The sequence below is a fragment of the Ascaphus truei genome, chromosome 8 (assembly GCF_040206685.1).
Source record: "Ascaphus truei isolate aAscTru1 chromosome 8, aAscTru1.hap1, whole genome shotgun sequence".
Classification (NCBI taxonomy): Eukaryota; Metazoa; Chordata; class Amphibia; order Anura; family Ascaphidae; genus Ascaphus; species Ascaphus truei.
Genome location: NC_134490.1, coordinates 31,192,011 through 31,219,312, shown reverse-complemented (window position 1 = coordinate 31,219,312; position 27,302 = coordinate 31,192,011). Strand labels below are relative to the sequence as shown.

Below are 27,302 nucleotides of genomic sequence, written 5' to 3'. Positions count from 1 at the left end.
CTGACCAAAGCTCTCGCCGCTCCACTCGAATCCGCCTCGCTTCCGGTTCCCTTAAGGCCGTCGCACACTCTGCGTAAGCGCGGGACGTCACGCGCAGAGGGACGCGACGGGGCGGCCATCTTTCGTAAGGGCACAGTTGCAGGTATTTTCCATTGTGTCTAGCTTTACAGCACTGGTTCTATTCCTTCACTCAGGCTTTCTAAACGCGGCCCCGGTGCCTCATTGGGCTTGTAGTCATTTCTAAGAAATAATAGGTAATAAATATAGATTGAACATAACAGGGCTGGGGTAAAATGTCCTTATTGGAACTAGTGAGAGATGCTATGTAAGTGCCAGCGCATGAGGTTCATGGCAATCGGTTACCTCTATCATCACTGTACTTATAGAACTAGGGGTTCCTTGCCTTTATCAAACGTGGCCGCCGACTCGGGACGTCATTTCCGGCCGCCGTTGCCATGTCAGGAGCTTGGAGATAAGTCAAGAAGTGCGGAAGGAGTCGGAGCGTTGGATAGAGAGAGAGGCAGGGACAGGGCGCAGTTGTGTATATATGCACACACACAGTGACGCTGCAACATCTGTATACAGGACCTACAGGGTGTGAGGGATCATCGGGCCAGATTGCTCTGAGTAAGGCCATCTCTTTCAGGGTGAGACTGCTCTCTGAGTAAGGCCATATCTTTCAGGGTGAGACTGCTTTCTGAATAAAACGGTCTCTTTCAGGGTGAGCCTGCTCTCTGAGTAAGGCAATCTCTTTCAGGGTGAGACTGCTCTCTGAGTAAGACCGTCTCTTTCAGGGTGAGCCTGCTCTCTGAGTAAAGCAATTTCTTTAAGGGTGAGACGACCTGCAAAATGTATCTGTACCCTGGCAGCGCTATACAAGAAACAAACCATTGTATTATGAATGAGAAGGTTCTTCTCATTGCCTTCAAGGCAAATCTGCAAATAGGCGTTGATTTCTCCCTATGCCCCTGCACTCCGCTCACAGCTGTCTCCTCTCCACCTCTTCTGCTCTCTCCCACCTTAAGCCTTTCTCACTCACTGCCCCCCTTCCCTGTGGAGCGCACTCGCGCTCCATATACACCAAGCACCGTCTCTTCCCACCTTTACATCAAACCTTAAATCTTACCTGCTAAAATAACCATATTAATCGCCTAGAGACTCATGGCTACTGTCCCAGACCCACAGTCACTCCTACCAATGCACTGCCATACAGTGTACTGCACTTATTCCCTCAACTGTTGTCTCTGTAAGTCTCCCAACATACCACTTAGGTTGTAAGCTATCCAGGTCGTTGATTTTCTCTATTTGATTTTTGTTTGTTTGCACTTATTGTATTATTGGTTTTTTGTTAAAGCGAGCACGACATAAATAAAGGTGTGTGCCTACTATACACACACATATACACACACACACACACACACACACACCTGTCTTCCAATGGATGAGGCTGCCTTTGCAATGAGTGAGACTGCCTCCTAGGAATTTAGATTCTCTCCCAGTTACTGAGCCTGTTCGTGTGTGAAACTCTCCTAATGAGTGGAACTGCCTTGCAATGATTGAGGCTCTCCCTTCAATGAGTGAGGCAGCCACTGAATGAGCACTCTGTCTTCCAATTAGCAAGGGCCACTTCAAATTAGTTTGACTGCTGTTCACTAAGTGGGACCTAGTCTACAGGAGTGAGGCTAGATCGTTGCTGGGAAGGTGATAAGGTGTCTGGCTTTGACCTTACTCCTCCTCTATTAGAACAATGCCATACTTATTTGGACACAGTCTAATTCACGTGGAGTGGGTCTCCTGGATCTGCTCCACAGCACTCTTTAAAAGACTATCACTTGCTAGAAGGCTCGAGCCTCTTCCATTCCTGAATCAATAGACTCACATATTTCAGTTTTCTCTCACTTTTTTTTAAAGTCAGAATTATTTTATTAAAATGTAGTTTTACAATCATATCCCTTCTTTTCAGTCAGCTAAGAAAGCTACATTGCTCTCTGACCACAACATACCATAATTATTCTACTGCTTTAAAGCACAATCCAGACATCACTTTCAACACAAATTAGTTATACTATCACTAATATTATTGGATGTAAGAAATTCAGATTATTTTGTTCGCTAGTTCTGAATTACCGCTTTTCAAGCATTTTACAAGCATACAGTATTAAGGATGTGTAACTTGTCTCGTTTTCTCGTAGTAAAATGAAACATTTTATTTCATATAAATGTTCTCCATAGGGCCATAATAATAGGAAAATAAAAATAGGAGGGGTTCAGGAAAGTATTGTAATGTAATTTTAGATATATATAACATGGCTTAAAAATCATAAGTTTATTCTTTTGTTAAATATTTCCCAACATTTAAAAAAAAATCTGTATCCGTTTATTTTTGGTAAATTGCACTTTATAGCTTGAGCAATGGAATTAGCAGGAGCGGGTCACTTGGGGGGCTGATTCTATAAGCTCCAACTTGGATGGGGGTTATCAGCTAATGTGTTTGAATGCTCCATTGCTTATAGAATCAGCTCCTGAGATGTTCTTCACTGAGTATTTTTGTGTATTTAAAGTCCCCTGTAAAATATGTTCCAGGGAAAGGAGCAGAACCTTTGCTAAAATGGCCTGTAGATGGATCACCCAGGAGACCTTTGATGCTGTGGTCCAAGAAAACATGACGGAGTTTGAAATGGACGCCGATGAAGCAGTGAAGGAAGCTATCCAGCAATTTGAGTCTCAAGGTACACAGATTTCTGGAGTTGGATAAAAATATCATCTATATGGTCTTTCTTACAGAGTAGTATGTCGTAGAAACGCAGTGAAGAAAATGTAATTTTTTTTAAATTGTCTTATTCTTAGTATTTTCATTATCCCTATATTTACATTAATGTAGCACTCCCTGGTTCCCATGTTTAATATATATGTATATGTATGTATATATATATATATGTGTATATGTGTGTATGTATATATATATGTGTGTATGTGTGTATATATATATATATATATGTGTGTATATATATGTATATGGCAAGCAAACATTAAAAGTCCAATTTGACAACAATAAGATGGGGGGTTTCCTGGAATTGGGAGTATCTATGTGACCCCCTCTGATCTATTAAGATAAAAATCTAGTGGTGATTTCTGCTCTTAATACTATTACATTTAAATTCTCCTTCAAGAGGAAGTAGGGTTTGGGTTATAAAAGGGTCATCTTCTTCTGTGCAGTTATAACATAACTATATCATAAACCTTTTTAAAGGAGCAATCCTGGCAAAAATACAAATGTATTTTTTACATCACTGTAATCAAGGCGAGGGGAGCGATCTGGTGTTGAACTGCTCTACCATTTGATCCAGGGACCCCCTTGTTCCCGAGATGCATACTGTTTTTGGTGCCAGTGTTTTCCATGGTGAAATCAATATGCCCACCGCCATCATCTAATAGGAAACCACAAAGTTTGATGTTGCAGCTTCCTATTGGCCCACTGACCCCCGAGATGTGTCAGCCATATTGCTTTCCCAGGAGGAGGCACTGGTGAGTACAACTGTATATATCTCCAGAACCAAGTGGTCCCCGGAGCTAGAAATAGCGCAGTTCAGGTCTAGTTACAATGATGTAAGCAAACCAATGGGGGGAAATTAATTTCACAGATGGGATCTCTCCCCTCCCCGTAAGCTCACATGAGCTGGGGGAGAGGGCCGCAGCTGATCCATGGTCCCTTGTCCTAAAAAAACCCCGGGTTATTTGTTTTTTGGTGTCAGCTTTGACACGTGGGGTCTCGGATAGAAAGCCGGCACTGTGACCTCTCCCGATGTTGCAGGTTTTTTTTTTTTTGGACAAATCTGCTCGGTGATGGCATCTGAAGCGCCTTTTCTTCTATGATAAGGTATATTACCACTATCAATGATCTCTGGAGAAGGGGAGCTTAGCTCTACTACTCCCAGATGCACCCTCATTATGCACAGTATTATGTTTCTGGATTCTTCAGTAAAGAATGATTGTTGTGGTATACAAATATTGGATGAACAGCGCTTTGTAACAGCTGCCCTCCTGTTAATTAGGTGTTGACTTGACCAATATAATTAAAGCTGTGCAGAAACCCTGTGGAGAAAACGAGACCGCTTCAAATCATGCCATTCTGCAGGTATGTTTTGACATGACACATCATGGCTGTCCACCCCCCTTCAGATACCACCATTGCACATCCCTTTTGATCCCTGACATTCTTACACTTAAAATCCAGCGATTTTATGAGTGAGTATAATTAACCATTTTATATCTCTAAATTCCATACAACATGCTGCATAAAGCTGGCAATGCAATATCATTTTACCCTATCATTTTTTAGTTAATTAAAGCAGGAGAGTGGGGCAGTTTACTGAAGTCTTTAAGCTGCAAAACGTTGGTCTTCAACAGCACCAGATGTATCATCAAGAAAAAGAATCATTGGGATCCAATTTCTTTTGTCCTAAATTTGCAACCGGGAGACGTAAATAGGCGCCCTTCCCAGGATGTTCAGTTCCATATTTTGGCCAAAAGAAGATAAGCCACCCCAATCTTTTATGTATTCTTTCATTGCAGCTGTTGGGATCCCTTAGAAAATCTGTGGATTCGTCCTCCGTAAGCGACATGTCTAAGATTCTTGTACAGTTTGGGGATCAGTGTAAACAAGGACTGGCACATCGCTACCTGGCAGGACAGAAATCTGCATACACCGTGGTGCTTGCAGCCTGGAAACTCTGTGCGGGAGACAGAGAGGCGCTGCTGAACGCCCTCTATGCGATGTCCTCCCTTACAGAGGGGCAGCCTGACCTGCTGGAGGCCTCGGGGCAGCAGCTGCTGATGCAAACGCTGCAGGAGCAGGCAGGTGACGCAGAGATGACTCTGTTCACCACGCGTCTGACCCGCCATGTGTGCCTGAAGCACGAGCAGAACCGCCAGGACCTGGTGAAGGCGGGTATCCTGCCCCTGCTGACGGGGTCCATCGTCACCCACGGGGCGGACGCAGATGTTGTGCGCGAGGCGTGCTCCGCCCTGAGGATCATGATCGTTGACGATGACATCCGAGTCCCCTTTGGTCATGCCCATGACCACGCTAAGATGATTGTGTTGGAGAACAGCGGTCTGAAGGTGTTGATAGAAGCTGCCAAAGGTAAACTGCCCCTCGGCTTCTCACTTTTAACCCCTTTGGCAATACCATGCAGGGCTTTGGGCAACTAAGGGGTTAATTGGGCTGTCTAACTTTTATTTTACTTTGCAATGCATTGCAGGTCCCTCTGGCAGTGCAGGGGTCTCTTCAAAGGGGAATATAAGGAGGTGGAAGTTCTGATCAAAGTATCTCCTTCACCCTGCCCCCTCCTTAGTTTCTGCATCAGATGTGTACAAATAAACTATAGTAAAAAAAAATAATACATTTTTAATACGTTCTATTTAGCGATGTCTGCAGCATGGAACCCGTCATCCATATGGAACCCTTTTCCCCATTAGAACCAGAGACATAGAAAGGGGGAGGTCACAGTTGAATGGCAGCTTACGACCCAAAAAACAAACGATTGTTTAATCCCTGCACGTCTTCTCATTGTGCAGTGTTCACAGACAACCCCAGCGTCCTGAGTGAGCTCTGCGCCACCCTCTCGCGCCTGTGCGTGCGCAATGAATTTTGCCAGGACGTGGTGGACCTGGGCGGGTTGAATTTCATGGTGGCGCTGTTAGCCGACTGCATTGACCATCAGGTAAGGTGCAGCCACTTCTGGGGTAGAATGCTTTTACCATATGACACGCCCAAATAAAGGGACACATTGACTAAACGGTGCTACTCCATAAACCGCCTTACTGGCCCATTCAAGGGACTTGCCCAAATGTATTTACTGATTTACTTAATATTCATATGTACAGATTTCTCGGCCCATAGCTGTGCATTTCCAAACATTTGCTTGTTTTGAGTGAGAACGATGGCAATATTTTGACTTGACTATTTACATTTTTGTTGTAATGAAACACCACATTTGCATTGTTTGAACCCAATTTGAGTAGCAGTCTCTGCTCTTTGACATTGGCCAAGACAGTCATCCTTTGCCTCAGACTTAGATCTTAAGCGCAAACTCTTTTAAATAAATAACAATATAGGTGAAAAAAGTGCAGAGGGAATTAATGCAAAGTAGACTCACTCTATATGGTAGGCGGCTACTGATCAGATGTATAGATCTGCTAGGTGAGCGATTCAGGAACTCCCCAGGTGCATGTAATAAAAGGAGATATATTATATTCTAGCACAGTTTAATAAAAACATGCAGTGAGTCAAATACAAACTCGCATGCTCAGAGTGTAAAAGAAGCGTTGTGACCACTCTAGTTCTATGGCGTCGGCGCTCTGCTGGTACACAACAGTAAAATCGTGGTGGAAAAGCAGCTGCAGGCACTTGACTTCCCTCGGTCTTGCAGTAGGATCACTCTTCCGGGTTCCCCCGTCAGGATGACGTCACCGCATTGACGCAGCCAATGGGAGTTTTTAATCCGTCCACAGCTTTATATCAAGCAGGCACAGCAGATGGCACACAACGCTCCGAGAGATATTGGACCATCCTACATGTTTCGGGAACTTCCTCAGGGGTGCAATGCACCCCAAAGCGGAATGAAATGTGTAGGGTGGTCCAATATCTGTCTTGGAGCGTTGTGTGCTGTCTGCTGTGGCTGCTTTGCCTGCCATGCTCTGCACGATCTAAAGCTGTGGACGGATTGAAGGCTCCCATTTGCTGCGGTGACGTCATCCTGACGGGGGAACCTGGAAGAGTGATCCTACTGCAAGACCGAGGGAAGCCAAGTGCCTGCAGCAGCTTTTCCAACACCATTTTACTGTTGTGTACCAGCAGAGCGCCGACGCCATAGACCCAGAGTGGTCACAACGCTTGTTTTACACGGAGCATGCGAGTTTGTATTTTGGGCTCACTGCTCACTTTATGTTTTTATTAAACTGTGCTGTATTATATATGTCCTTTTATTACACGCACCTGGGGAGTTCCTGAATCACTCGCCTAGCCAATCTATACATCTGATCAGTATCCTCCTACCATATAGAGTTAGTCTATTTTGCATTAATTCACTGCACTTTATTCACCTAATATTGTTGTTCATTTATTAAGAGACTTTGCGTTTAAGGTTTTCCTGCTGCATCTTCTAAGGGTGTTGGGATACACCCTTCCAGGAGCTGCACCTCTCCATATTCACTAATTAGATTATACACTTGTTCACTATCACAAATGTAAGTAATTTGTGTGTGTGCTTTTTCTTTTGTTCCAAAATTAGATCGTAAGCTCTGCAGGGCATGGACTCATTGTGACTGCAACAGTCTATGTACAGCGCTACGCACCCTGTCAGTGCTATATAAGAAACATATTATTATTTAGTAGATCTGTATTATTTTATGTCAGTAAATAAACACATGAAACAAAAAATGCACACCAGGAAATCCGTTTGCAAAAGCTAAAAAGTTGTAACTTTCAACAAAAAAAGCAATAATATACAGTATAAATGTTACAAAAACAACTTGCACATCCCCAAAAAAAGTTGGACTGAAGAGTAGACAAACTGGGGGAGCCCCCCCCCCCCCACCCTCCAAACATTTCAGGCACAGAACAGGAAGAAGTCTTCTCTTTGACAAGGGGCTCTGCACTTGGATGTCTCACCCAGCATCTCTACCCATCTGTCTGACCTTTTTTTGGGATGCGCACTTTGTTTGCATTTCTATTGTACATTATTGCTTTGTTTGAAAATGACTCTTCAGCAGATTGCTTTCCCTGCTGTGCATTCTGTATTTCCCCATGTACTGTATTTATTTTTTGATTATTATTGGAACCGGAGTGTGCCCCACTACAGCTTTTCTTTCTTCTTTTGAGTACGCATCACATGAAAGGGAGTAGCTCGCAGACATGACATTCCTCCCGTGTTTTCAGATTTCTACCTACTGTAGGCTCAATAAATCGAAGAGTTTACAATCGAATTTTATGAGACCTGGAAATATTCTGACACTGGGTCTTGTACCATACTGTCCCACTTCAGAGACCAGGCCGCAGTACTCTCCTCCCGGTCTGACGTCTGACTTATTTTTACCTGTGGGTGGCAGGAGCTGGTGAAGCAGGTGCTGAGCGCCATGAGAGCCCTCGCAGGGAATGACGACGTGAAAGATGCCATCGCAAACTCCGGAGGAACGGACCTCATTGTGCTGGCAATAACGCGACATCTCTCCAGCCCCCAGGTACATATCTTTATGCCCTTCGCTGCCAGAGGAGTGAGCGCCCCCACCTGTGGCAGTTAAAAGGTTAATAGATGATACTTTGCAGATGTTGCGCCTTATTGGAACCTATATATTCTGGACGGACGGGGGGCACAAATAGGGACATATTAATAATGATTTTATTTCGTATAGCGATTTTTACAGACACAGTCCCTGCCCAGATTATATTATGTCGGCATATAGGGAGATACAGTGACTGGCCCAAGGATTTGAACCAGGCTCGTCTGCTGCAAACTCGGTGTCATTGTTATCAGTTATTGTCTTTAGGCTGTGAGACGCTCCTTCAGACCCAGGCAGATAAGGCTCAGTTAGATGGTGGTGGCCAGCTCCTTCAGACCCAGGCAGATAAGGCTCAGTTGATGGTGGTGGCCAGCTCCTTCAGACCCAGGCAGATAAGGCTCAGTTAGATGGTGGTGGCCAGCTCCTTCAGACTCAGGCAGATAAGGCTCAGTTAGATGGTGGTGGCCAGCCCCTTCAGACCCAGGCAGATAAGGCTCAGTTAGATGGTGGTGGCCAGTCAACGACACAGTAATCCGATAATTTTATGGCTGATGTTAGATGGTAACACTATGCTTACTGCTTTGTAAACCCAGCTTTGACATCTCCTTATGCAGGTCCTTCCACAGAGAGCTTAGTCTGATTCTGAGACAGGAGATAAAGTATATTTGAACGAGTGGACACTAAGATTCAGTGGTTCGCCCTTGAATCAGTACTTGTTTTTTTTGGGGGGGGGGGGGGTTAACCCAAGAGTTTCCTTGAGATTATCTCCAAGTATTGACTTTGGGGTCTTAAGCCCTCCTTTCCACTGAGAAGCTGATTTCTGCAACCACCGTCCTTTCAGTGAAGAATAACCGGGGTTACGTCGGAACTTTCCTCTTCCAGCTCCATAGTGTTTCTCTTTCGTGTAGCACTTTATTCTATGGAATAGTGAGTTATGCTTGTGAGTAGCCAGTTGTTCAACAACTCGTGCTCTGTATTTGAAAAAGTTGTGGCACCTTTTATTTATTAAAGCTTTTTATTTAGGAATAAAGATTTGTAACAATAAGAACCAAGAAATAGGGTAGGAGAAACAAATCTTAGGACCAAAGTGTACTAGTGGCAGTGACATGGTTAAAGGCTTACTCCTGGGTGATTGAAGACTTGTGTTTTAGGCTGAGTCTCTGGGGGTCATGGCGGCGTGCGCGCCACACCGCAGCAAGCCCTCTATGGGGCAGGCCCTTGTGTGTGTGTGTGTGTGTGTGTGTGTGTGTGTGTGTGTGTGTGTGTGTGTGTGTGTGTGTGGGCACGCAAAGCGCTGTGACACGTACGCTGGCAGGCAAGACAACAATTTTGTCTTCCTCTGCCGCAACGTGGTCACGTGGCTGCGCGCAGTCAATGGCAGGGCAGATATGCCCCCCCAGTGCTCTCCTTAGATCTCCCCTACAGACCGCCGATCACGGCTGTAGTCTCTGCAGGCGCACGTGCAGCAGGGAGGACTGGGGCCGTAACCTTAGAAAGCTTCTCATACATCATTTGGCTAACGCTGAACTCTCTTGATGGCTCATGAAAAGGTGCCCCAGTTTATGATGTATCCCCCATTCTGCAGCATCAATATATCCCCTAGCCCAGAACATTGCATTACCCTGGAGCAGGGTTTCTCAACCAGGGTTCCCTGCGATTTTCAGGTCATTTGAAAATTGTACCAAACAGAAGAATTTACAATGCATCTGATCTCAGACACGCTATTAGAGAGGGTTGGGGTTCCTTACAATGCATCCGATCTCAGACGCGCTATTAGAGAGGGTTGGGGTTCCTTACAATGCATCCGATCTCAGACGCGCTATTAGAGAGGGTTGGGGTTCCGCAGAACTTCACAATATAATTATAGAGTTCCATAACAAAACAGGTTGAAAACCCCTGCCCTGGAGCTTTGATAGTTTTTGCTCCCGTGACAGTGCTACTAGAAATGACTCTGCTCCCTGGCAGATCTGCGATCAGGGCTGTGCCGCCCTCGCCATGCTGGCCCTGCGCAAACCCGAGAACTGCAAAGTCATCATGGAGGGTGGAGGAGCGTTGGCAGCTCTTCAGGCAATGAAGGTGCATCCGAAGGACGTAAACGTGCAGGTAACGGGAGCTGAGGAAGTACCACTACTTTTTAAATAACTTGTACCAAATATTTATTTACAGTTGCACGTTCTTTAAAAAAAAAAAAAAAAAACAAAAACAAAAAAAAAAACACTTCTAGGGAGGTTCTCTATTATAATACAGTACCATACATCATTTATACATCTTCCTAATTTAAGGTCTATTGCACCAATGCACAAACGAAACCTACTTTTATTTTCTAAGTCAATTAGGCAAGGGGGACGTCTGGAAGTTTTGATGACCTCCACGTTTTTAATGATCTTTAATGTTTGTATTCGTATTGTGATGTGGGTGTGAAAGGGGGGGTTAACAAGAGACAGGCTGCCAAGTTGTCTCTCCTCCTTGCAGGGCACACCCCACAAATACTCATAGAGAACCCCAATTCTTCCGTCAACACAATTAATGTTGGGGTAATTTTGAATGATTACACAGGAGTCCTTGGTCCCCTTGTTCCAAGATTCACAAATTTCACAAAACAAGGTGGTAAAATGTGTCCGAAGATGAGGACACTCATTTCAAAGGTAAACCGGGTTCAAGTAGAGCTCAAAGACCGTGTTTTTTTAGATTTAATGAAAACAATTTCTGTTATAGAAAAGATTAAGTACAGTAAAAAAGAAAAGCCGCAGGTTATATGCAATAAAAGATAGCAGAAACCCTCTATACTACAAAATGTAGCCTTGTGAACCGGTACCTCCGATGCCTTGTAATAGGTTCCCCCTAGGCATTATGAGGCGAAAAAGTGAGATTCATATACACACTGTGTAGCCAAGAATAATTTAATTTGTGACCCTCGGACATACCGTATTTACCCGAAATATAGTGTGGCCTCGCACATATTACGACTAAAGTTTTGAAGGTGTTCTACATGAAAAATAAAAGGTGTTAGGCTGTGCAAACAATACGAGTAAAGTTTTCAGAAGGACATTTTTAGGAAAAAAACATAGCACTATATGCGGGCCAATACGGTAAATCTTTATACCCAGTTCATGACATGACTGTCGGGACATACCCCTACAAATCATCTGCCATTCCCCCTTTGCTATTTGACAGGTTTACAACCTTGGCCCAGATCCTTCAAAGGGGGACTAAGCTTTAGCACGACTTTACTCTGTTTAAATGAATGCTAAAGTTTCGCACCCTCCTTTTGAAGTTGCAAACACCAGATAAGCATCAGTGTCGTGGCACCTGATTTAACAGATTTAACTCCACCAATTCTTTAATACCATTAAGCACCCAAAAACAACCCAACAGTGAAGTATTACATTAAGCAATGGAACATGAATGGTCTGCTCTGAACTTAACCTTTTGGTACATGTTCCAAAAATCGTTAACACCCTCACTGCCACAGCAAGGCATACTGCAATTCCATACACTGGAAATGTTAACTTTTTTGCTCTTTGCCTTCCATGGCAGCCAGACAGATATCTTTTCCTCGGTTGAGCTGGACAGGTAACACATTTCTAGCTCCACCCCTAAATAAGGGCCCTCCTCCATCTGCGTCTTTTACCTGTCCCTGCTGATCAGACTTACCTGGGGGGGTCTGGAGATGGAGCTGCGTTTTTCTCTCTCGTTGAAGCAAAGAAGATGGCCGTTGCTCTTTCCTCCATATGGTAGTAGACTAATTAGGCCTGAACATGCTGTCTGGGTCCAGCACCAATCTGTAGGTGCTGTTGTCCCATAACAGAGAAGATTGTTTCTTTCAAAGGAGACAGGCGGTAGGCAGCTTTCCAACCCCCTCCCCTCCGCCCTTCCTACACCTACATAAATAAAGACTGCTGAGAGCGCACGTGGACATCTCGTAGGCCGCTCATTCCCCGCTACACGGGGAGGCTCCGCCACAAGTGACGTCATAACAGGAAGTGACTTATGAGACCGCAAGTGTCTCCAGAACTATGGGAGCGAGTGTTACAAGCCACAAAACGGTACATTTTACTGCTGCAACTCCTACGGTCATGTCCTTCATCTCCGGCATGAAGGAATACATCTATCCTATTCAACCCCATGGGTAAGATTTTCTGAAGTTTTTATTTTTTGTTTTCTTCACTTTGTTACGTGTTACTCTAGGATTGTTTCCTTTTTTTTTTGTGTGTCAATAACCTGCCTAAAAAAACCTGTTTTCATTAATATGTCTGATACCTGTTCTGCTATGAACCCACAGAAGGAAGAATGGTTTTAAAAAGGCATCAAGAAAAACTAACAATTTAGTTTATGGCTCCTGCAACAATTCCTTATGATTACAAGGAAAAGTTCTGTCCTACATGCGTGGTCACTAAAAAGCCCTAGCCACCTAAACATGGCTGACATGACTTTTTGGGGGATAAAATCAGTATTGGCTGAAACCTTTTTGTTACTAAGGAACATTTATAAATATTGAACACAGAAAAGTTGAAGTTCACAGACCAGCCTGGATGTATTGGAGGATTCCACTGTGGAATCAGATCAAGATCTTGCTTTCTCTCAGTTTTGAATATATCTTATCTAATACTGAGCAGCAGCAACATAGAGAGGAAAATGGCTTTTAATATTGATCAAGACGAGTAGCTAATCAAATCCATTCAAGCACTTGTGGGCATTCTGTGAAATGGAACGTTCCCTTCGGGATGTCTTGTTTGAGGGGTCGCTGAAGAAGAAATCTTCATTCCAAGTGCACAAGGTGATGATATTCTTCATTACGAAAGAATGGGAACAACCTGATCTGGAACGTGCTGGCTCCCGACGCTTCACCAGCATGCACCCATTTCAAGTCTGACCAGAAGTATTAAGCTACCTTTGGAAGAAGGGGTCCCATTCAGAGACCCGGTGGATTGTAAAGTAGAATATTCTAAAGGGAGTATATTTTAAAGCAGGTGCCACAGGTAATCCGAATGTGTCCGTAGCATCAGTGGCTAGGGCACTTCGAGTCTGATTTTGTCAAATATACAGGAGGGTATCCAAGAAGGAGAGAAGTGGTCTACAATTTTAAAATCTATACGAGGCATAAGGCAGTAGATTTTGTGAGGCCTCTTATGATTCCATCCGGCCAGCTGCAAGAAACATGGCCTCAACTGGAACAGCTAGAAAAGCTCTATGGCTTCGCTTTTGGTCTGCAGATACTTATATATCACCCTCAAAAAGGTGTGTGTGTGTGTATGTATACCGTGCCTTTTTTGAGCGGTAGACAGGGTGGTAACAGAGCAATATCCCAGTTTTTTTCATGGTCCTAGAAGACAAATCGAGGTTTAATACTCAGTGACATCGGTGGTCTAGGTCGGCCAAAACAATAGCTTTCGGAGGAAGAATTTCCAGCCACCAGGAAGATTTGGTCCATACTGCCACAGACTCTTGATTTCTGGAAGTAATCGCAGGCAGTTAGTCTCTAGAACTTTTTTTTTTTTCCCCCAATACCAAGAAGAAAATAAATTTCACAGTATCCCCCACTCCCAGTGATTAGGAGAATTGCAAGCTTTAAACGGAAATTACCTGTCTATTACTAACAGGTAATTTCAAAGGTGCCAAGACAAATTCACTAATTCAAGTGTATTCTTAGTACAGAAGGCTTCAGATAAGTACAGAGGCAGTCATTTTAGATCTTATTTGGAGGAATTGGTTCACCCTTCTCAGACCTTTCAAAGTGGAGTCTCTTCTGGAGTGATCTGTGCTTCACACCATTTAACCAGGAGATTTTTATGACCTCCATCGATCTAAAATATTCGTACCTTCACATCCCTATTGCAGAGTCACATAAACCGTTCCTTAGGTTTCACATTTAGGCACCCATTTTGTATACAAAAGCCATTCCGTTTGGTTTAGAACAGCTCTAAGAACGTTAACCAAAATCTTGATTGTTATCGCAAATGTCAAAAAGGGAGAAATCCTAGTTTACCCAAGTTCCACTCGAGGTTCAATTGCACAATAGATTTTACAGGAATTGCACAGATAGACAAATCGGCTTAAACCAACACAAGAACGACATTTTCTATATGATGATCGGGGAGGGGGTCATGCTGCCCTCAGAACAAATTATCAGGGCAACAGAGGCAGCAGGTTACCCATGGAGCTGTCACATCCTACAGCACTCGACTGCATGTGAACGCTAGGACTCCCATTTGAGAATACAGGTGGTCCCACGGGCACGATGTTGCATAAAGGCTCTCCAGAACAACTTCCTAGAGTTAGGGAATAAGGACACAAAAGATACATCTCAAATTTATAATCTTGTCTGAAGAGGCAAGGAGATCACTGTTATGGTGGGAAAAGACAACTTGAGTGAAGGATGTCCATTAGATTCCCTCTAGAATATCTTAACAGATACAGGGTCCATAGGCTAGGGACCTCATTTCAACCAAACTTTGCACCAATGAGTTTGGGAACAAGGGTGCCAAACTTAATTTGTGAATGTCCTGGAACTAATGACCATAAATATGGCCTTAAGTTTCCAATGATATCCTCAAGTGAAAGTCCATTCAGATAATGACACAGTTGTCTATATAAACAATCGGGGGGTGTGAGGGGGGGAAGTTTGCAAGCGATAGTAGAAGTCATCAGACTACTAAACAAGGCACAGGATCATGTACCCCAGATCTCAGTGTTTCTCATTGCAGGGAAATCAAACAAAGGGAAAGATATCCTCAGCAGATACAAGGTCCATCCAGGAGAATGGGCTCTAAATACAGAGATCTTCCAAATGCTAGCTAACTCATGTGGTCTTCACCAAATAAACCTAATGGCAACAAAGGCAAACACAGATCTTCAGGTTCTTTGCAAGAAGGAAAGTCGAGGGAGCGAACCAAATATTCCCACCAATACCTCTAATTCCATTCATAAGACAAATCATCAGAAAGTGATCCAGTGTCATTGTAATACCTCTTAACTGGCCCAGGAGAGCATGGTATGCCCAAGCAATATAAGTCGATCAAGGAACCTTAGGTACCCCCCTCTCCCCATCTCAACAAGTACTCCTTCCCAAGGCCCTAATTTACATCCAAATACGGTAAAACTACCCTTGGCGGCATGAAAGTTATGTGGTATGTTAACCCGGAAAGGGCTTCGAGAATGAAGTAGTGGATCTTGCTAAAAGCAAAAAAACCTTCTACTTCAAAGGTATATTATAGGATCTGGAACACGTTTTCTGCCTGGTTCAAACCGAAACAAATAAAAGATCAAGTGTCAATGACGGATGTTTTGGACTTCCTTTAAAATGGGTTTTACAAAGGTCTCTCAATTATTTTGAAGGTCCAGGTTGTAGCACTGGGAGTCCTGTTCCAAAAACCATTTGCGAATGATTTTAATATGTTTTTTTTTCAAGCAATTAGGAAAATGAGACCCCAATTTAAATATTTTGTGCAATCCTGGGACCTAAATCTTGTGCTGGATTCACTAATGGGAGAACGCTTTGAACCTATGGAAAGTTCAATGTTAATATGCCTAACAATTACATTTGCTTTTTTAAATTACCTTTTACATTCCACTAGAAGGGGGAGCAAACTCCATGCGCTGGCGTCAATGGATTAAGTAGTCCTTAGAACAGACACTAAGTTTCTGCCTAAAGTGGTGTTCAAATTTCACATTAACCAAGACATAATTTTGCCATCTTTCTGCCAAATCTAGTTTATTCTAAAGAACAAAAATTGAATACTCTTGATCTTGTAAGATTAACAAAAACTTACTTGGACAGAACCAGAGATTTCAAGAAAAAGAACAAATTACTTTTTGCCCTGTGGGATCAGTAAGGTTGTCCAGCATCGAGACACCATTGCATCTTGGATCAAAGAGAATCAAAAAAGCATACACTGCAAAAGGGTTCCAAGCACCCAAAAATTGAGGGCTCATTCTACTAGAGCAATGTCTGCATCTAAAATAACTCCAGAGGTTATAAGTACACAGTATGGTCATCTGTACACACGTTCTCTAAATTCTACAAAGTAGATGTACAAGCTTCAGCAGAAGCTAGATTCGGCCGCCCCCCAATCACTTCCTGTTTCCTCATCTTCCGGTTGCGGCTAACTCCTAGCCAACTGGATGCTTTTGTAGAAGGATATATAAGCCACGATTCTGGTTCGTTCTCACCCAATCCGTTTTGCTACCTAGTGGCTTCCTTAAGAATTGGCTATGTGTAGCCAATGTCCCAGTGTCATTTCAATATTCTTTCCTGTACCCCAACCTCTCCCTCCCAATTAAGTTGTGTGTGTATATATTTCAATATAGGGATTATATACAAAACTCACTATAAAATAGAAATTTATAATCATATTAAATGAATAAAGATCGGAGTAGGTCACAAGATATTTAAATAAAAAAAAGTCTTTAAATATTAAACAGTCAACTTTATAAACTAAATATAGACTAATGGAAGAATATCTATTTTAATATAACAATGATAAATTCTATAAAATAATTAATATTGATATAAAATTAACTGAAAGCTTAAATCTATATCTACAAAATAGAAGTACATACTGTATAGCAATAGAGTGAAACCAGACACACCTATGAAACCCAGCACAATCATTACATTGCTGTTACAACGATGGAATCTATGGTACCTGCCTATATTAGCTTACATTGTCATTGGTGGAGAAGCAGAGATAGAATGTACCGAGCATTAAAAGAAAATGTATCCCGTAAACACTTCTGACATGAGTTACCCCTGCCTGATTGTGATGTCATAGCGCTATGACGCCCTACGCGTTTCGCTCATGTACCGAGCTTTGTTAGGGAAAGGGAAACAGATCGGTTGTGTGGGTGTGGAGCTATAAATGTGTTACCTGTCCAGCTCGGCTCAGGAGAGGGCTTAATCCATTCGTGTCTGACTGCCATAGAGAGATCGAATAAAGAACATTCAGTAAGAGTAATTCTTCTGGGGTTTTTTTATGGCTTCATCATGACACATGCCATGTGTCCTCCTTTTTCCTGTCTTATATGGATATATGTTTGGGCAACAAACAATAAAGCAGAAGTTAATTTAGTTAACTATGGTGTAAAAAAAGCACTCTAGTCCCCAGACAGACCTGCTCGGATTGTGCACTAACGGACATATTTCTCCCATCAGAAACAGGCCTGCATGGTCATCCGGAACCTTGTCTCTCGTACGCGGGATTTCTCCCAGCCCATACTGGAAATGGGAGCAGAGTCTCTGATCCTCCAGGCCCGTAGCGTACACAGAGACTGCGACGATGTGGCGAAGGCCGCCCTGAGAGACCTGGGTTGCAAAGTGGAGCTGCGGGAGCTTTGGACCGGGCAGAAGGGGAGCCTGGTGCGCTGACCTAAGCATATCCAAGTCGTGTTAAAATGTCATCAACAGCCCAGGCAGCTTAAAGCGACTCAAAAAAAAATGACCTGTCTTGTAAGTGAGCTCAATTAGACTCCCTTTTAAAGCAGATTGCAAGCCTTCTTTTCATTTTGTTTTCCTGGCTTTTTAAAAATTATTATTTAAAAAGGCACAAAAGCCTGCAGTAAATTGTCCACATGCCATCATCTGCTGTTTATCCTCACTTGCTCCACCTCTGCAGGCAGCACTGAGCTGATTTTTATGCAGATTCTAAAGAGAATTGTCAAAGAAGTCGTCTTATCCTGAGCTTCTCGTTTTAAAGTTCAGTGATGTCACAAAATGCTAGATTTGGGTGTAGTGGTTAAGAATAAAACAATTTTAAGATTCAATAGGGATAAAACTAAACGGCTGAAAACAGACACCCTCCTGCACAGTATGGAGAAGATAACTTTAAAAAAAACAAATGAAATGTGTAGGAGAGACTGAGCCTTCACACTGGATAGATACAATCAGAGGTGGGCTGTGTAAATACTATGTGAATACTATGTCTGAATGCCCTCAGTTACATCATATGCGCAAGATAGTTAGAACTCAAACACTGGTGTGAATCTCCTGTCCTCTTGTAGTATCAAAACTCTGCCTGAATTTTCAAAAGAACTCTCCTGTCCTCTCTCATTTTATTCTTCAAGAGCACATGCAGGTGATATGTTTTTGGCCACATGGGCTCTTCGTCAGGTTTGCGAGTGACTTATGAACCTGATGAAGGGCTCCTGTGGCCAGAAACCTATGCCCTGCATGCTCTCTTCAAGACTAAAATGCAGTACCTGCTTTGAAACGACTTCAGCTACATGAGCTTTATTCCTTGCAAGGATTTTTATGCAGAAACAGTGAGTTCTTCACATTGAGTGCAGTCTCTTCTGATTTTGTTGCATGCATTTTAACCCCTTCTCTACCAGAGGGGTCTGCAACATAAAGGGCTTAACAGAGGAACGGAGCAAGTGAGGAGAAGCATAGAGGACTATGAAAGAGAGGACATTCAGGGCTGTAGTGGGAGTTTCCATTGAATCCTTTCAGTGCCAAAGCCCCCAACGCATTGCTTGCCCCTCTGACACAATGCAGCGGGTACATTTCTGGATGAAATCTCCCAGATGTCATACAAAGCAATTGTGTGTCCAGTACCTCACCCTCTCCCTTTGCTGGTTTAGATGGTGGGAGAGGGGAACAGAAATTCTCCCAACAATTTTTCATTCACCTCCCGATATTATTGTCTTGGGTGGTACAAATAATCATTTTGTTGACATCCATCTAAATTTGCAAAGTGTCATGATACATCATTCTCGATGGTTACCCAATTATGTTCCGGTCTGGGGGTAAACACTGCATCATCACCTATTGGAATACCAGTGGAATGCTATCAATATACCACCTCTTCCTGCTGCCATGGTATCACTGAGGGTATAACACATTGTGCTTCGTCACAGTTTCCCAACAATATCTCCCACTACGTTCTAGCGGCAGCATTCATTGTTACCGCCATTAACCTTCCCACAAACTCTGACCCTGAATGTTCATGGCAATGGACACATCAGCCTGTACCTGAGCTGTACGCATTTTGCCGCCATGACTTTTCATCTTTAGTCTATAAATGTGACCACGTTGACCTGCACTTTCACTTGGTGTTGGAGTTTGCTAACTTGATTACTTACAACATCATGTTATATGTATGAGTGGCTTTCCCATCCATCTTTTGTAGAGATGAACCCTGAATTTAATGTATTCCTTAAAATGTCTTCATCTATTGCGTATAATACTCCTAATGGAGTACTCGCTCCTCGCCCTCCACCCAACACTTGGTCAACCGCATCTCTTTTAATATATCTAAAAATTGCTTTATGTAAAAAACCTGATTTTAAAAAAAAGATCAAAGCTTGGGATTTGCTATATGTACAAAAAGTAATGAAAACATTGTGACTCGCATGAATACCGCCTGTATTCTCCTTGTTTGCAACTTCATGTCTTCCCATATTATGGGATGGGAAGATTTCTGGTGCCCATGATATTGTACGTTACTCTTGTGGATTCGTCTATCATCTGCGACTAAGTGCCATGAAAAAGACAAAGATATCATAGCAAGTATCTGGTTATAAACCCAGGATGTACCTCTTCTTAAAGCTGCAGTTCAAGCAATATCCTATGTGTTTTTTTTTTGTTTTTTTAATCAGTTCTGTACTATGAGAAAATACATGTAGCATTTAAAAAAAAATATATATATATTGAACGTATTCTAATGTAACAACCATTTTTGTTCCTATAGCAACCATTGACAATGTCACATCCCCTTCCGAAACAGCATCACCTTTTTGAGCCCTTTGAGCAGTGAACCAATTGATCTACTGCCTGGTCACATGATCTTCCTCACAGCACTTTTGCGGTCAGTGCAGCAGAAGAGTTCCCAGGGTGCATTTAGTGAACCCAGAGCCAAATCTTCAGCAATCGATTACAGTAAAACGGATTGATCAGCAACTTAACTAATCACTTGTCAGTGTGTAGATTGTATTGATGCACATATTCAATGGAATTTTTTTTATTTTTTAAACAGCCTGAACTGCAGCTTTAACATGATGGATGGATCATGCTTCACAAACTGCTGCTTAAAAAAATGCTGGTTTGTTAGTTTGAAAAATAGTAAAAATCTGCTACAAATAGCAGAGCACAAGGGGACGGGACTCCAAACGGTTTTGACATCTATCCCCACCTTTTCTCAGAGGCAATTGTGGGAACACACCCTTCTCTGTTGTAGTTAAAGGCTCCTAATTATCTGCACCTGTTAAAGGTATATGTCCTATTAAAACAATAAATATGCATCAGATAACGTCTACAACATAATATATTTATTTACCCGCCCCCTTTCCCCCCCCCCCTCCTTTTTTTTTTTTTAGCTTTTCAATCTGTATTTCGTTAGTGTGTAACCTTTTTTTTGTGTGTGCTGGTTTCCGTCAGATATATGGAGAAAATTACCAATACAGGCATACCCCGGTTTAAGGACACTCACTTTAAGTACACTCGCGAGTAAGTACATATCGCTCAATAGGCAAACGGCAGTTCACGCATGCGCCTGTCAGCACGTCCTGAACAGCAATACCGGCTCCCTACCTGTACCGAAGCTGTGCGCAAGCGGGGAGACTATAGAGCCTGTTACAAATGTGTTATTTACATCAGTTATGCACGTATATGACGATTGCAGTACAGTACATGCATCGATAAGTGGGAAAAAGGTAGTGCTTCACTTTAAGTACATTTTCGCTTTACATACATGCTCCGGTCCCATTGTGTACGTTAATGCGGGGTATGCCTGTACTGGTTTTATTTATTACAATCGCTGCACATATTTTGCTTAAAAAAAAACCAGGAATGACCGTAACAATAAAATGCTGAAAAATGATAACTGACACTCTAAGGTGTATTGTATTTCTCTTGACCCCTTCATTGCCAGCGGGGCCAGCAACATGTAGTGTAGCAATGCGTCGCAGGCCACTGGCAGTGAAAGGGGTTAACTTGACTTCATCATGTAGCTGATAAGGAGGGAAAGCTTTGCCTTTAAATGCTAAGAAAAGATAAGCATGCACTATGTTTGCATCCATGTAACATGTGGTAAGTTACTGGCATTTGAAAGTTAGAAGGTGTTTCAGTAGTCATTGGCTTCAAATATATATTTATAGATACATAAATAACCGCGTCTACAGGGCTGTTTTTTTCCTCTGCGCAGAGAGAGAATGTGCAGTGTATTAATATGGGGTTTTTAGTTGCGCCCACCCACCCCCCAGTGCCATGGCCCCTATTCACGTATTGAGTGGGGGTGATCAATTTGCAATGATATTGGTGGTATACAGCGCCATTTCTGGAGAGTTAGGGTCCTGCACCTCGGTCTAGGACATTTTGGTCACGGCCGGTTCGCCGCCACTCACCTTGCCACAGGGACATCTCTCCGCTGGCCTCTTCTCCGCCAAGGTAAGCCCCTAAAAAACAAATAATCTTCACCCCTAATACTAACGTTACCCGCAACCATAAAAACTAAAACCCCTTACCCTAAAAACCTAACCTCTTATCCTAAAAGCCTTATCCTTAGCTCCCTAAACCAGTGGAGCGTGAGATTTTCTTGGGGGGTGGCATTTATATTAAGTGCCGGGGAGCATGCAAGGCCTCTGTAAGTTCCTTGTCATCGGCGGCGTCACAGGGTCACGTGACTTCAGAAACGCAGAAGACAAGGTATGGGGGCGGGGGCCTGAGCAGTTAGGGGGGCGCATAGGAAAACCCCATCAATTAACTTACCATGGCGACGCGGCCGGCAGCGGAGTGACAGCTGCGAAGGCTCCCCCGGCGACGGAACGCCAGCGGAAACTTGATCGCTGCGAGATGGCCGCAACCAAATGTCCGATTCCGCCTCACCTTCCCTAAAATGCATTGTAGGAGCTGGAAGGGATTTATATATGAAATATCCTTGACATTCTACACCGTCTATAAATATTAACCATTACAGCAGTGTTTCTCAACCAGGGTGATGGGGAACCCTGGTGGGCTGTGACCCTCTGCTAAGGGTGCTGCAGCCACATGGGGGGGACATTTCTGCTGGCTGCTCATCCGGCACACCCCGCCCTGCCTGGAGACTGTATTTCACATCTCATCAGCCCGGCACTGAGGAGAGCAAGAAGCCAGACGATGCAGCACGCACCCGCTGAACAGCTGACATGTTTGAGGTTTGCGGGAAGTAGTAGTGAGGGCTTTGTGTTTGGGTGTCTTGTGTGATGGTTTTTGTGGGGTGGGTGAGGCATGCTAGAGCTTTTTGTGGGGTAGAGGAAGGTATATCGTGTAAGTAAGGGAAGGTGGGAGTGAATGTGGTATTTATGATTAAGAAATAAGGCGAGTGCTGTGTGAGAAGGGATAAATGTGCAGTGGGTTGAGTATGATGTCAGGGTGGGCGAGTGCTTGTGAAAAGGAGGGCGAGTGCGTATTTGTGTTAACGAAGAGGGTCATTGTGTAAATGAGCAAGTTCTGAACAGCAAGGGTGCCCTGAGATTTAAAAAACTAGAACTATTGCATTTCAGTGACGGGTTGGCGGCACTTCCGCGTCATGTGAAACGGTGCCCGGATGGTGGAAAATAGAAGTGAATGGTGTTCCACTTCCATTGGGCTGGCCACTCTATTGAAACGGCCAGTCTGATCTGCCCCTAGTAAGCAAGCAAATACTAGGCATGTCATAAGGACACTTTAGATGTCCATTCCTGTCTCTATTTTGGTAGCAAAAATTGAGAACACAGAGGCACAAGATATAGGACAGAATTCACTGTGTACTGGTACTGTATATCCGGTAATTAATATAGCAAATAGAAATATTACTGTATGCTCATTTGCATGTCTTAGACAGGTCTGCAACCCCGCCTTTCACCATTATCATCCAGCACACTTCCACTGCAGCAAGGGATTCTGGGAAATGACATGCAAATGAGCACACAGTGCCACCTTTTGCTTCAAAACCATTCAACATGGTTCCCCTATAGGCTTAAGCTTGCTGCATGGTCACAGCTTTGAGCACAGCCAGGGTTAAGATGCATAGCCAGTAAACCCACCCACAGACAGCCGTTTCAACCATAATGGGTCTCATCAGTGTGGGGTTGGTTATACTGGGCTTAATCCCATTACAACACTGTGCTTGGGGTCCAAAGAATCACCTCAACCCCCTTATAACGCTGTGCTTGAGGTCCAAAGAATCACATCGCGTTATGAGCGGATCGCGTTAGAAATAATGTACAATTGTATGCATTGTACAATAAAGTATTTAACATACCAATAATTGTGTTGTAAAGTATTCATAAATATGAAAATTGGGTGCCACGCTTGCATCGCGTTATAAGCGGATTTACGTTGTAACAGATCGCGTTATAACAGGGTTGAGCTGTAATACTAATGGTGCACTTGCCAAATTTTCTAGATGTAGGGAATGAAAGGGGAAGATTCTAATATCGTGGCCAGCCAAATGCAGTTTTAAATGTGGCTCCCAAAGGCATATTTCCCCACAAAGTCAGATGCAGTCTATGCAAGGATGTGGGGTACCACAGCAGTGAATGCAACAATAGTATTGTGTGCAATTTATATGCTAAGTTAAGGCATTCATATAGAATGTGTGCTAAAGCCCAGCACAATCAGTTCCTGGTGGCTGAGGATGGTCCACACAAGTCTTCAGAAAAAGAGGAGTGTGACGGAGCAGCCTGTAGGCAAGGTAAGATAGACGCATAGACAGAGGGTTATGCTTAACTGGATTGGTTTATTAACCAGGAGACAACTAAAACATTGGGGCTACTGCCCCTTTAAGGCCAAAAGAAATGATAAAATAAACACCTACTCCTTTCAGGAGACTTAACTACACATAACTGTGGCCCTTTCTAATGACAGCTGGCCAACTAAACTGGTTACCAACTCCAAAACTGAAAGTCTTAACTGACATGCTGGTCTGGTGTCTCCGATTTCTCCAGCTGCAGGCGTAGAATTCCTGCTGCTTCCAGGAAGTCTTTTGCCCTTCTTTGTGCAAGCTTCTCTGCTGTGTGGGGCTTTGAGTTCCTCACCTTTGCTAGGCAAAATCCTCTGGTCAACAAAGCCTGGATCCCTGCGAGCGGGCACTCTGTCTGTGATCCTCTCACAGACTGCAAACAGGGACAATGCAAAGCAGCCACTTACTGCCTTTTCTACCTGTTCACTCAGGATTTAATTACCTCCACCTCCCAGTTCAGGTAGGAAACCCGAACATCAGTGCAGTTTTCAGCCTTGTTAAGGGAGTTTAACCCCTGGACTCTCTTACAAGGAGGAAGAGATGCCTTTTTTTTTTTTTTTGTAACTTCAAGTTTATTGAAATTTTCAGTACAAATAGCATCGTGATACATGTAACATGGACATTCACATTCAATGTATTACAGTCATATACGATACTTTTAGTCTCTCCCACTGGCACATATAGTAATCCTAGAGGAATATATCTTCCTTAATACCAGCCGGTATGTTTAGGCAGTTTAAACTTGGGGGAAGAAGAAAATAAAATTCATGGGTGAGGGGGGGGGAGGGAGGTGCGGGCACTCTCTTCTACCTCCTTCACGTGAGTGGCTGACTAAGCCGCTGTGTTCACTGTGTTTCCTATCCATTTGGACCACACTAAATGCTCATAATATGTACTTTCAGCTAGGTCTCGTAGTCCAATTCGCTCTCTTCGAACGAGAATGCACTTGGGACTATCATTGTCAAATTGTGGCTACCTCTACCCCCGGGATATCTGTCTGTGCCAGCCAAGGCGTCCAGACTTTTAGATATTTGTTGCCAGTGTCATTGACCAAACTCGTCAGTTTTTCCATCTGGCATATGTACCATAATCGATTCCGAATCTTGGGGATATTTGTGATCTCTGGTTGTTTCCACATAGCTGCGATCTCGCACCTCGTTGCTGTTGCAAAATGTGCAACTAGTTTATTACCTGTTTTTGAAAGGCTCTTCCATGGTCTATTCAATAGGAAAAGCCACGGGTCAGGGGGAATTGTGAGGTCAAAAATCCTCTGGATCCAATGTCTAATTTCTTGCCATAGGTGTGAGATCCGAGGGCAAGACCATAGCATGTGCAACAGGTCCGCCGATTCTCCACACTGTTTAGGGCACAGCGGGGAGTATCCAGTGACAAACCTTGATAATTTTAGTGGGGTGAGGTACCACCTCATCAATACTTTATATGCATTCTCCTTCAAAGTAGTGCATATGGAGCTCTTGGCTGTGGCCTCTAAAATGGCCGTCCAATCGTCCTCTTCTAATTCCTCCCCTAAGTCTGTTTCCCACCTAACTCTGTACGCCAGTTTTTGTTGTTGCTGTGAGCTCCCAGAACCGACCACTTCTCCATAGATCTGCGATGTAAGTCCCCGTGTGTCTGTTTTCGTCAGACAGAGCTTTTCAAATGGGGTTAGGGGCGGGTAGGGAGAATTTTTGGTGAAGAACGCTCTGATCTGGAGGTATTGGAAGAATTCGGAGAGTGGGATATTTTTCTGGGATCGGATTTGTTCGAATGATTTAACCTTGTTCGGTATACCCTCCAGATCTCTTAGCCTATGATATCCGTATTTTTTCCAGTGCCCTGCGGCGCATGCTGCTAGTCCTGGTGCAAACTCACGGTTGCCCCATAATGGGGACATCAAGGAGTGTCTCGAGGTCAAGGCATGTTTAAATTTAGCAGTCTCCCAAACTAACAGCGAGTTGGCCACCGATGAGAGCGGCCGTTCAGCCCATTTAACAGCTGTTTTGGGTAGCCACAGCAAATTGTCTATCTCCAATGGGGCACAAGCCCTCTTTTCTAGATCCACCCATCTTTTCAATGCTGGGTTGGTCTGCCATTGTGTGAGTTGACACAATTGCGCCGCTTTATAATAAGATACCAGGCAAGGTACTGCTAGGCCCCCTGTCCGTGTGGTTTTTTTCATAATTGTCTTATTTACTCTCGTTTTTTTCCCTCCCCATATAATCTCGGAGATATCAGACTGAAGTGAGAGTATGTCCTTCAGTCTAAGTGGCACAGGCAGAGTCTGGAACAAGTATAGGATACGGGGGAGGAGATTCATCTTTATACTATGTATCCTACCTATCCAGGAGATCTTGTGGGGCATCCATTTTTTCAAGTCCTCTTTCAGTGTCTTAATTAGCTTGGGGTAATTAGCTTCATAGATGCCTCTGTAATCTTTGGTGATGTGAACTCCTAGATATTTAATATGTTTTGGTTGCCAATTAAAATTAAAGTTCAGACTCAGTAGTTTTTCGGTTTCTTTTGGGAGGCTAATATTCATGGCCTCGGATTTGGTTTGGTTTATTTTGAATCCTGATATTCTATTAAATTTATCCAACAGGTCAAATAGGTTCGGTAGGGAGGTTAGAGGTCTTGAGATCAACAGTAGTATATCGTCCGCATACAGGGCAACCTTATGGGATTGTGAATGCACAGTAATCCCTGATATATCCGGGTTGTTACGGATCTGCGCTGCCAGGGGCTCTATACATAGGGTGAATAACAGGGGAGATAATGGGCACCCCTGTCGTGTGCCGCTTTTAATTTGGAATAGATTTGAAGGGAAACTCTGATGGAGGACCCTGGCAGCGGGGCCAGAATAGAGCGACATTATCACCCCACTCACCTTTTCACCAAAGCTAAATGCTCCGAGCGTCTGTTTTAGGTAGGGCCAGTCAATCCTGTCAAACGCTTTTTCTGCATCCAGACTCAACATCATAACGTTTAATTTCTGATTATTGGCTATTTCTAGCAGATCAATGATTCGTCGGGTGTTGTCCGCAGCTTGTCTACCCATAATAAAACCGACTTGATCTGGATGAATGAGTCTGGGCAGGATATGACTTAATCTATTGGCCAGTAGTTTGGCGTAAATTTTACCATCCGTGTTGATTAGGGAGATTGGTCTATAACTTTTGCAGTCCTGTGGATCCTTCCCTGGTTTATAAATTACTGATATCGACGCCTGGAGCATCTGCTTCAGGAACGGGGCTCCTGCTAATACAGCATTATACATTCGGAGCAGCCACCGGGCTAAGTTCTTGGTGAACGTCTTGTAATACTGCCCCGAAA

At 43.5% G+C, this 27,302-nt stretch overlaps 3 protein-coding genes across 11 annotated transcripts in view; 2 read left to right on the top strand and 1 right to left on the bottom strand.

The window, feature by feature from the left end:
- SUGP2 (SURP and G-patch domain containing 2) overlaps positions 1-159 on the bottom strand; it is a 41,166-nt gene extending 41,007 nt beyond the window's left edge. For all 3 annotated transcript variants that reach the window (XM_075611142.1, XM_075611141.1, XM_075611139.1), the window contains exon 1: positions 1-159. The gene's annotated coding sequence lies outside the window, so the exon portion shown is untranslated.
- ARMC6 (armadillo repeat containing 6) lies at positions 25-21,099 on the top strand. Of its 6 annotated transcripts, none has more exons than XM_075611147.1 (8): positions 25-142; positions 2,584-2,729; positions 4,053-4,135; positions 4,573-5,143; positions 5,578-5,723; positions 8,110-8,241; positions 10,246-10,383; positions 17,432-21,099. In XM_075611147.1, the coding sequence occupies exons 2-8, from the start codon at positions 2,609-2,611 to the stop codon at positions 17,642-17,644; spliced, it is 1,404 nt and encodes a 467-aa protein (XP_075467262.1). In that variant the 5' UTR covers positions 25-142; positions 2,584-2,608; the 3' UTR covers positions 17,645-21,099. The 6 variants fall into 6 exon arrangements, with proteins under 6 accessions (XP_075467262.1, XP_075467263.1, XP_075467261.1 ...); XM_075611148.1 differs by having other exon boundaries at positions 142-254; XM_075611146.1 differs by lacking the exon at positions 25-142 and adding an exon at positions 432-627.
- SLC25A42 (solute carrier family 25 member 42) overlaps positions 17,595-27,302 on the top strand; it is a 53,686-nt gene continuing 43,978 nt past the window's right edge. Inside the window, exons 1-2 of one of the 2 annotated variants that reach the window (XM_075611150.1) lie at positions 17,595-17,725; positions 22,205-22,404. In XM_075611150.1, the coding sequence (XP_075467265.1) occupies positions 22,259-22,404 (146 nt within the window). In that variant the 5' untranslated portion in view covers positions 17,595-17,725; positions 22,205-22,258. The remainder of the gene's footprint in view (positions 17,726-22,204; positions 22,405-27,302) is intronic. The other variant, XM_075611156.1, reaches the window with a different exon arrangement.